The sequence below is a fragment of the Hipposideros armiger genome, unplaced genomic scaffold (genome assembly GCF_001890085.2).
Source record: "Hipposideros armiger isolate ML-2016 unplaced genomic scaffold, ASM189008v1 scaffold_239, whole genome shotgun sequence".
NCBI classification, from domain to species: Eukaryota; Metazoa; Chordata; class Mammalia; order Chiroptera; family Hipposideridae; genus Hipposideros; species Hipposideros armiger.
In genome coordinates, this window is record NW_017731589.1 from 2,457,996 (window position 1) to 2,469,341 (window position 11,346).

At 43.9% G+C, this 11,346-nt stretch overlaps 1 protein-coding gene across 4 annotated transcripts in view; it reads left to right on the top strand.

Moving 5' to 3' along the window:
* The window catches only part of LOC109389672 (dipeptidyl aminopeptidase-like protein 6), a 624,125-nt gene that overhangs the window by 431,219 nt on the left and 181,560 nt on the right, over positions 1 to 11,346 (top strand). For all 4 annotated transcript variants that reach the window (XM_019655448.1, XM_019655450.1, XM_019655447.1 and 1 more), the window contains exon 2: positions 4,824 to 4,938. In XM_019655448.1, the coding sequence (XP_019510993.1) occupies positions 4,824 to 4,938 (115 nt within the window). The remainder of the gene's footprint in view (positions 1 to 4,823; positions 4,939 to 11,346) is intronic.

Below are 11,346 nucleotides of genomic sequence, written 5' to 3' on the forward strand. Positions count from 1 at the left end.
CTCCGAGCTTCTGTGGCCGTGGCGTTTCCTGAGGAAGAGGCCTCGGTTTGCTGTGGAAATCATCTTCTGCCCTCCCTCCTGCCGGGTGTCCCTCCTTCCGTCCCTGTAGCTGCGTGAGGCTGTGCTTCCATGCAGTGAGCGAGCCTCCCCGAGGACGTGTACCCGAAACATTCACGGTGGATATTGGCTGCTTGAGAAATGCATCGCTCTGTTGTGGGGGGTCATGTAGCTGCGCCCTGGATCACCCTCCTCTGAAGTTAAATTTCTGAGTTCCCCTCATTAGAGCTTAGGATGCAGCAGTGACAAGGGGACAAAGGACTGTGATGTCCCTGGTACCTCTTTAAGGAGTGTGGAAGCTGAATGTGCTTTGACTCCTTCCCATGTGGTACAGCACTTGTGGCTGACGCATGGTTTGGCGGCGACAGCAGTGACTAGTGCTCCTGTGCTTTTTATAAATTACAGTATGCTTCCAGACACACTCGCATTCGGTCCTCACGACGCCTAAGCCACAGCTTCCTAGCTTCCTTTCGCCTCACACCCTTCTTTCCTCTTCCCTACTTTTGTAGCCTCCAGTGTCTCTAACTTTTGCATCCACCGCCTCAGAGTTTTCCCTGGACCCCCCCCACCCCCCAACCATGAGGCGCGCGGTGTGATAAGGGAGCAGGAGGGATGCTGGGGTATGTGTGAGGCTCAGGCCTCGATAAGCGGCGTCCTGCTTGAACACAGAGAGGAGCAGGCGTGGGTGCGTGACCTGTCAGCGTGTGGGTGATGTCACCGCTGGGGGAGGTGAGGGCGGCGTGCCGTGGGGACAGCCTGGCACCGGTCCCCAAGACATGTGGTATCTTTCATTATGATTCTCACTTGTCCTTCTTGCATGTCAGTTGTACAATCCCACCTAAAGCATCGAGCCCTCATCACCAAGGACTAAGATAACAGCATCTGAAGAGATGGATTTTGTGTTTGCGACATCCAACCACTAGGAAAAGGCTTAGCCTGTGTTCAGTTCCTTGTTTTCTTCTTGCCGGTGTTAAAAATAACGATGAGCAACCGTTCTGCCGCTGGGGGCACGCGGATTGCCAACTGGGGATGTCAGCTTGCATTAGCCGCTAGGACCCGTTGCCTTATGGCCTCGTTAACGCACCTGGGCTGGTTAACGCTTTGTTTTCCGCATCAGTCAGCCATTGTTCTCCTGCCAGGCCTGCCTGCAGATGACAAAGCCACTTCCCAGAAAGGCATGCACAGTTTGTTCCTTCAGCTGCCTGGGCGCAGTGGCGTCCCCAGTGTTGTCCAGGCTCTGGGAACAGGAACACCCTGTGTCACCTGTCCTTAAGCAGCTTGCAGTCTGCTGATGACACACAGGCGATGTGTACATAACTTAATGGTGCAGTAACGTCCCAGAAAAGCATTTACAGAGTGCTACAGCTCTGTCCAGGGGAGAGAGGCGTGAACTCTGCCCACGGAACCAGGCAGGGCTCCCCGACACATCCAAGACGAGAACTAAAGAACGTGAAGGGGTTTGCCTGATTGCCAGAAGGCAGAGAGGCGTGTCTGGAAACAGAGGTGGCAGGTGTACGGTGACAGTGGGACGGCGACGTGGCGGGGACGACGTGTCCCAGGAGCAGTGAACTGAGCAGAGTGGGGAGAACTGCGAGCGGCTCAGAGGGGAGGGCAGGAGTGCAGACTTGCTGGGCAGTGATGTGCAAAGGGCTTTCATCCTGAGGACAGAAGCCGGGGGCCTCGGGCTCGTGCCTCGGAAACCACAGGCGAGAGAATGTGCGGGATCATTTCTACTCAAATTTTAAACAATTCAGCTCCATAAGTTAAGAAGAGAAAGTCTGAATTTGGGGACCCAAATGAGATGTTCAAAAAAACATATTAACCTGCATTCAAAAACTGTCCCTGGTTATTCCTGTGTAAAGATTAAATGTGCATTACAGACCAGGGCAAGAAAGGAAGACGGAAGAAAGGAAAAATGTTGTTTTCTTGGATTAGCAAGATTTTTAATGGTTTTTTTTTCTCTTTAATGGGTTTCCTGTTGTTGTTACAATATTGCTATGCAGTAAAAAACAAAAAAACTATTACCTGCACTCTGAGAAATGAAATTCGGCAAATGAAAAGGCAATTTCATAAAGAATGCCTGCTTTCCCATGGGTGTCATTACCCTGCTTTTTAAGTGTGAGAATGTTACTTGAAAGGGGATGTGACACATCTGTCCTTAAGAAACGGTGTAAATGACCCAGAATCACTTCGCCTAAGTGGGCTGTGCCATCAGCGCCAGTTTGGCTGTCAGATTACGTACACATTCTCCCTTTTTTTCAATAATGTCCACAGAAGTGGTTTCCTGGGCAAACCCTTGGTCCAGTGAGCAGGGTTTCTGTCCTCTCTCCTGAACTATTCTGACTGTCATTCGTTTTTCCACCCACAGTCGCAACTTCACAGCTTTCCATCTTTCTTTCCCATCCTTTGTGTGTCTACAGAGCTTATACTGTGTCAGGCACCTTTGAAGTTATTACTTTCCACCTTCCACCCTGGAGGACAGGCCCTCCAGGGGCCCCGTGCATGTTTATCCACCCTGCTCACTTAACCTGTGACGCAGCCCATCCTATCAATAGGCTGTATGAATGGCTGGAGACGCTGAGGTTGTATTGATACACAATTCCATCTCTGGAAATTTCCTTTCATTTCTAACTCCACCTTCTGGAGCTTATAAGAATAAGCCTTTTCTCTCTTTCACGTGATGATTCAAATAGACGAAGACTAAGGGTTTCGTTTTTGCGTTTGGACGCTCCCCTCAACCTTATTTGATTTACATGTTACGTAACTGTCTCCTGGTTCTCTTTGTAGACACATTCTCTCGATCATTATCCCTGACAATACCCAGCCCGGACCAGGACATCGTGTTGGGGGTGTGTTCGGATCAGAGAGGGGCCACACTGGGCATGTCAGCAGCACATTTGTCACTGCGACATTTGTCTAAGAGCACTTTTGCAAGTTAATCAGTTTCACTACTAGCTGGTCACGAAATTAACAGAAAGCAAAAGTCCTAGGCTTTCTTTGCACATAAACGTTGACCGATGCATCTAACAGATGTGTTTGACATAGAATTTCGAATTCTAGGTTATTCTCATTAGAAGCTAGATTACAAATAGATCGCTTGTGGGAGCTGATGAAGATGGCGACATTCATGTTATCATTCTGGATCTGGAAGAAGATTTAGTGCTGAGTAGGAAGACATTTGGGTTTTTTATGGTAGCCCTGGGATTTAATGAGATCAGGGCTGGAGACATGTCTGTTGGGCTCTGCGAGAGACGTGCACAGTACACTGGTCGTAGGAAGGGTACTGCTTCAAAGTTTATGCTATTCACAAATTTGGTGAGAAGGGCTTATTTTCTTTGTAAACGTGGATAAAGTGAAAAGCTGCAAGATCCTATCACTTTCCCTGGGTATCGACCAGTGACTTTCTCACGTAGAAAACCCTATTTAATAGGAAAGGAGACTGGCGCAGTGCAGCTGTTTGTCCCGATTCTGTGCTTATGTTCGGTCTTGCTGTTAAGTGCCAAAGAGCCACTTATTAATAGATAAATTAAACTGTGGATGGCAAATAAGAATACTGATAGAAATTTCTGAATAACTGTAGAACTCTTTCCTGCTAAGGCTTTAATGGCTCTCAGACTCCGTCTTAATTTGATAACCTAGATAGCCAATATCAAATACTGGGATGTCAAGTATTAATCATTTACCGTCATACGGCTGAGCGTTCCTTCATTTTGATGTGCAGCAATTTGATACGTTCTAATGACCTTACGTCTTGGATGACTGTGTATTTACATATTGTGCTGTCTGCTTCTGGAGGCCCTTTCCATTCTGTCTCATCCCAACTTGGAGCGCATATGAGTTGCAGTTATGGGCTATAACAGAGAATGTTTTGTAATCCATGTACACGCAGAAGTAGCAACGGTCCATTTGCAGTGTGACCATGTGTCTTTATGTACCCTGGAGTGTCCCAGTTGCTCTCGAAAAATTAATAATTATAATTATTAATAGATAACTATTATCTTCCTAACTTATTGTGAATTATCAGTTTTACTTTTTTTGTCTCAAAGGATCCCAGTTTGGACTATCAATTATATAATCATCCCAATTTGAAAGACACTAAAAGTTTGGTCTCAACAGCCAATATGCCTGATTAAGGTCCTAGATTTATTGAACCTTTAGCCCCCTTTAGCAGTGTCTCCAGATCCTCCCTTCCCACCCCCAATGCTACAATGCAAGTGGGGTTCCCTGGAAGGGACTGAAACCTAGAATAGGTGAGTTACCCGGTGCAGACAGACCTGGGAGACCTTGAAGGAAAGGCTCGAGATGATGCGCAATGGGCAGAGGCTGATTAAAACGAGCGCGCAGTGCATGCTAAAGAGATGTTTGAATTTGGTAGCCTGACATGGCAGCTAACCATGTGATGTAAAGCAAGAAAGGAGAGGGAACGTAGCGCCCACCTGGGTTTGATTGTGTGGGAGTTCATAGGCTGGCTGTCACGAAGAGAAAGCTCGGTAGCTGCCCTACGCTGGAGAGCCTGGTTTATTGGGTGGGCAAACCGGAAGTCCACACAGAAGCCGTAAACGTGGTAAAATACCCGATTCTTTCTTAAGAGAAGGCTTGCCAGGAGGACAGCAGGGTAGAGAAGAGAGCGCATCGTAGCCTCCAGGGTGAGAGCATGCCTCCTTCACTGTTTCACATCTTGGTTCTTGACTAAAGTAAAACATGTTTATTTGGCTTCTCTGATTTCCTGTTTCACTCACCGTGCTTCTCTTTTCTGTCATTTTCAGGAGCTGGTGGGGAGCAACCCTCCACAAAGGAACTGGAAAGGAATAGCAATCGCACTGCTTGTGATTCTGGTCATCTGCTCCTTGATTGTCACCTCCGTCATACTGCTGACACCAGGTACTTACATTTCTTCTTGGGAAAGCAAGGCACCATATGGAGAAAGAGCATGATTTTACCTTGCGATTGTCTTAAAGTAACTATCTAGTGCATAAATTATGTTTCCCAGGTTCAAATTATCATTGTGCCATATGGCAAAATGATGTTATATGCTTTCAGTGGAAAAGAGCCATTTTGTATGCTTTGAAATTGTTTATATAATTGGTGACTAGCGGAAATGCTTGGTATCTATTAAAATTCGCAATTACTCATCCTTGCTTGATGAGCTTAAAGGCAGTGACATTATAAATCTAATAATTTTATATATCTCATAGCATTCCTGAATCCTATCAAGGATGAATTAAGAAAATTCTTAACGCAGCATATGTTTTGCATGGGCTAAGAAGAAAGTACGTATTAGATACTACTGGTGCAATAAAAGTCGTATAAAAAGGAGTTAGAAATCTCTCAGGGAAGAAAATAACACGAAAGTCATCAGCAGAAACCTACAGCAAAGATATGTACGCACATAGACTTTGAATGTTTCAAAAGTAAGTGGTATGGAAGCTTACAGGAGAGAGAGATCTTTTGTGAGAAAGTCGTGGAGATGGTAAGATGTGAAGTGGGCTGTAACAGAGCAGTGAGATAAGGAAGAGAAGAAAGCCTTTTCCACAAAGATCACCATATGGGAGTTATAACAAAAAACGTTATATGATCAGTGTAAACAGGGTGCAACTATTGTATCCATTCTCATTGTTGGATTAGATGCCTGTTTCTGTGAACAAAAACATGTTTTGGGCCTCAATAAATAGATTGTGCCAGTATCAGACCTTCAGATGTAAAAAATGCAATGTAAAAAAAATATTTTTTTGATAGTTACAAAAAATGCAGGCAAATTATGGTGTATGTTTAAACTATAATCACAAAACTTAAATGAAAAAAAAAAAAGAGTGCTCGGTACCCTGAGACCCAAAAGGAAAGAAAACTGTAAACCAGCATCTCTTAGGAACGTAGGTGCAAAACCTCACAGAATACTAGCACACTGAATCCAGCAACATATAAAAAGGATTATGCACCGTAACCAAATGGGATTTATCCCAGGAAAGGAAATACTATTTAGCATAAAATATCAATGTAATACAACCATGTTAATAGAATAAAGGGGAAAAAAACCAACAACATGATCATCTCAATAGACGCAGAATAAGCACTGGACAAAATCCAAAATCCTTTCATGATAAAACACTCAACAAGTAGGACTAGAAAGAAACTTCTCCAGCCTGATAAATGGCACCTATGAAAAGCCCATAGCTAATAGCATACTTAATGGTGAAATACTAACAGCAGTCCTCCAAAGATCGGGAATAAGACCGTTTCTATTTAACATTGTTTTGGAGATTCTAACCAAGGCAGGTAGGCAAGGAAAAAAATGACATCCAGAGGGTGGAAGAAAGAAGTAAAACTATTTCTGTTCATAGATGACATAATGCAGTATACAGAAACTCTTAAGGAACACACACACGCGTGCACACACACACACATACACACGCACACACACACACCTGTTATAACTAACAAATGAGTTCAGCAACTATGGAAGATACATCTTTATTTGAAAATCATTTGTGTTTCTATAAACCAGCAATGAACACTTTAGAAATGAAATTAAGAAATGCTTCCACTTAGAATAATTTTTAATGTGTAAGAGGAATTAAATAACAAATGAAATATAAGACCACTGAAAACCACCAAACATAACTGAAAGAAATTAAAGAAGAGCTAAGTAAGTGGAAAGACAGTCTATGTTCATGGATTGGAAGATGTAATTTTGTTCACAGGGCAGTACTTCCCAAATTTATCTAAAGATTCAACCCCATCCCTATCAAAATCCCAATTGTTTTTATTGCAGAAATTGACAGGCTGATTCTAAAATTCATATGAAAATGTGACAGACTTAAAATAGCCAAAACAATCTTTAAAAAGGACAGTTAAAGGATAGATAGATAGATAGATAGATAGATAGATAGATAGATACCAATTTTAAAACTTGCTCTAAATCTACAGTAATCAAAATATTGTACTATCATAAGTATAAACACAAAAGATCAATGAAATAGAATTGAGAGTTCAGAAATAAACCTGTACAGCTATGGTCAGTTCATTTTGGATAAGGGTGCTAATACCACACGATGGGGGGAAAAATTGTCTTTTACACAAGTGGTACTTCTACAACTGGGTATCTACACGCAGAAGAAACAGGTGTTCACATCATATACAAAAATTAACTCACTGTGGATTCACCGCCTAAATATAAGAGCTAAAACTATAAAAACTCTTAGAAGAAAACATAGGTAAATCGTTGTGACCTTGTATTAGGCAACTGTTTTATTAGATATGACATCAAAAGCACAAGCAACCAAAGNACCACGTCAGAGGATTTTTGGAAAGCACCAAACTACAAGCCAGTGGCTCAGTTAGATGGCGGCTGAGTCTGTGAAGGAGTCATCAGGCCTGGAAGCTCAGGAGGGACTTGCAAGTGACCGACCTGATGACGACAGAGGCTGGCGTCCTGGCTGGGCCACAGCACTCGCTATATTGTACATAGTCATACTGCCACCACCGCCAGCTGTCCCTATGTCAAAACAAAGCCTTGTCAGCTTTTAAACTATCTTTTAAAAACAAAGAAAATTATAGTTTTTTAAAAAATAAAACATTTTTTTGGATGAATAGAACAGTCGTTTATGAAAACATTGTTCGGAAAGTGAATGCATTATCTTCCCACCTTTTACCCAGAGTTTGTTTAAATGGCAGCCGTACGTTCCTCACTTATTAGACGCATGGATACGTCAAAATGTGGGGCCAGACTCATCCCTGAATAGTGAAGTATCGTCAGATAAAGCTTAAGTTTTAATATGATTATTTTCTATTTAACTATATACATAAGAATGTCCTGGAAATTTTTATACTTCTTTTTTGTTTGCTTTTGTTTTATTTGACTTACTGTGTTCTTATTGCAATAAATTTGACATAGACCATGGAGTGAGTTTGAGGTATACAGCGTGTTGACTTGATACGTTTACACATTGCCATACGATTGACTAGCACTAGCTAACACTTTGATCACGTCACACAATTANCCACTCACCGTGAGGGTCTGCGCCGGACACTCTCTCCTCTCTGAGACTCTTCTCAACGTCCCAATTTGGCTCTATCATCTCTGCCCCCAGAAAAGGAACGGAAATTCATTCACATTAAAATATATACTGTTGTCTTTCAACCTCTGAGAGGAAAAGACAATACCTGTCTCCCTCGTTGAGTTCATTCTTTTTGTTATTTTGCTTACATGCATTAAACAGATATAAATTCCACTCACAGTTCCTATAAAATTAACAGAATTTGCTCATTATACCCGGCATTCCTTGTTGACCTGATTCAGAGGCTGATAGGTTTTTTTCTAATTAAGGAAATTTGTGCATTAACATGTTTTATTAACCTCTTTTAAATTTACAGATAATTTTTCTTTTAACCTAGAGGACATAGTGTCATCATTAGCCTTCCCTGCTTGATATTTTCTATATTTTGTGATTTTTATGAGCATCCCGCTTCTGGAATCATTTGGGAACACGCCAGATTCTGTGAATAACATCAATATTATAGTTCTCCTGCAAATATGGTCCGTGTTAGCTTTGCTGAGTCCCTACACATCCTTGGAGAATCCATCTAACCTCTCGGTAGCCCAGGCTTACCTTCCATACAATGTCTTTCCTTCCTCCTCCGTGAAGGATCAAGAGATAACAACTGTCAGTGTTCTCTGGAGACCACAGCATTTTAGCGTTGTCAGTTATTGAATTTCTAACAAAAGCAGAACTTGCAGGAGACTTCTGGCTAATCTGGGTAGATTCTCTCTGTAAGCAAATCGGGCTTGTCAATGGGTCACATCCACTCGAAGTGACAGAAAACACCAAGAGAGGTTATGCTGCATTTTAATCCATTTTAAGGTGACAGAATTAACTTCTAATTTAAAATATCTCTGAGAAGAGGTCCCAAAATATTCTCCGATAATTGCACTACTGACCCACCAACTATTTAGCACGCCTCAGGAAAGGAAGGAGCATTATATCCTGGCCCACGGAGAGAGTAACCACATCACTGCAGATGAGAGCACGCCTTTGCACGCCCGTGAGCGCACCACATGCCAAGTCCAAAGCCATGTGCTCATCCAGCCAAGGGGCTGAAAGGAACTTTACTTTGCAGGCATCCTCCAGTTGCATTCAAGATGTGAAAGCCACCGGCCATGTCTCTCTGTGTGTTGACTTCAGGCATGTAGAAAAGAGAGGAAAATAAATAACAAAACTGTAGCTGCACTCGAAAATAAAACAGGGAGCTCTTCATACACCTGAAGTAGAAAGGTGCCCTTCAGAGCAGGGCCAGGTGAAAACCTACAGAAGCAAGTAAGGCCAGATTCCTGCCACCCTCCAGGGAAAGAGACCAGATAAGCTCAGGCCCCACAGAAGGGGCTGGGATAGCAGTCTCCATGAGAGGCCAGGGGCTGGACAGATGTCCCCCGCCTTAAAACTGGGGTCATGGCCAGAGGGACTAGAGTCCCATCGTCCATGTGGAGTAAAGGACTACAACCCAAATGGCCACCCAAGGCCTGGTGAGAGCCATTCCCCCATCCAGAGCCTCCAACTGCCCAGGACATTCCTGCGACCACCCACCGGGAGCCTCTTGTGATGCAGGACACTTGTGGGGGAGAAGCTCACAACCAAGAATCACAAGGACCCACAGAGACCAACACCAGCGTAACACACATGAGCGCTTACAAATCCATAGGGAAAACAGAAAATGACATTTTAGGTTTTTAAAAAAATTACCAACATGATGAAGGAGCTTGCGACTGTAGCTCTTGCAGAAGAGTTAATCGGAAATATTAGAAATTAAAATACAATTATGTCAAATTTTTAACCTCAGTAGTGGGATGGAAGAGCAGAATAGACATGCTAAAGGAAAAAAAAAAATNGATGCCCACCATCCTTAGTCATCAGAGACACGCAAATCAACACCGCAGTGAGAAGCCACTTCACACCCACTAGGAGGGCTGGATTTGGGGGCGGGGGGAGTTTTGGTGAGGATACAGAAAAATTGGAACCTTCACACATTACTAGTAGGAATGTAAGATCGTGGAACCTCTGTGGAGAACATTTCGGTGGTTCCTCAAAAAGTTGAACATAAAGGTACCCGGTAAATTAATTTCAACATGCAGCCCAGTAATCCCACTCCAGAAACTGAAAACATATGTGCTACGTAAACTTGTCCACGGGTGTCCACAGCGACCTTGTTCATACCAGTCAGAAAGTGGAGACAACCGAAATGTCCTTCACCTGGTAAGTAGATGAACACGGAGGAGGTCTCTCCATACAAGGGAAGATTATTCACAAGGGACGAAACACTCCTATATACTACAACATGGGTGAAGCTTGAAAGCGTTGCCTGAGGGAAGGAGGTTAGGCTCCAAAGCCGCAGGGTGTCTTGCCAGCACAGGCAAATTCCATGGACGTGGAGAGTGGAAGAGTGGTGAGCAGAGCCTGGACAGGGAGAATAGGAAGTGGCTGCTAACAGGTATGAAAAATGTGGAAGACATGGTTCTTTGGGAGGAGTTTTAGGTTCACAGCGAAATAGAGAGGAAGGCACAGAGGCTTCCCGTTCACCCCCACACACACACCCCTACCCCCACCCCCACACACGCACAGCCTCCCCCACTGTCAGCACCTGCACCCGACGGGACATTCGATACAGCGCGTGAACCTCCACCGACACGTCCTAATGAGATTCCTTTTGGGGGTCATGAAACTCTTCCGGGACTTGATAGTGGGTGATGGATGTACAACTCTTTATGAAAAGTGAATTTCATCTCAAGGAAGCAGTTAGTTTAAACAATGTTGGGAAAGTTGTAAAAAAGAGTGTGATTTGGCCATTTGTATACTAAAGTGCCTTAAAAACTTGCTTGACATTGAGGACATTTCAGCAGTGATTCTGGGGGTGTGTCTCCGCTCCCTGAGCCGGGTTCCCGGTAAGGCAGAGGGGCCCCGAAAGCTTGCAGCCAGGGTGCAGTGCAGTGCGCCCGAGTGACCAGGAAAATTCGATGCTGCTGCTGGAATTGAAATGAGTTGAGAGGGATTAGGGGAGGATTAACGGAGACAAATACTCGCTCTGCTTTGTGACTGTCCTGCCGATGAGTCCACGTAGCTGGGAACATTTGCAGATGCACGTTTTAAATGAAAATAAAGGAAACCGGTTCTCCCTCTGGCCTTGGGGACCCGTGTTCCTACCTCTGTTTTGCTTTGAGCAGAGCGCCCTGTGTCAGGAAATGATTGTCGAAGATTTGATCCTGCCGTTGTCCAGCACTCGCCTGGGGAGCCCAGAAAGCAG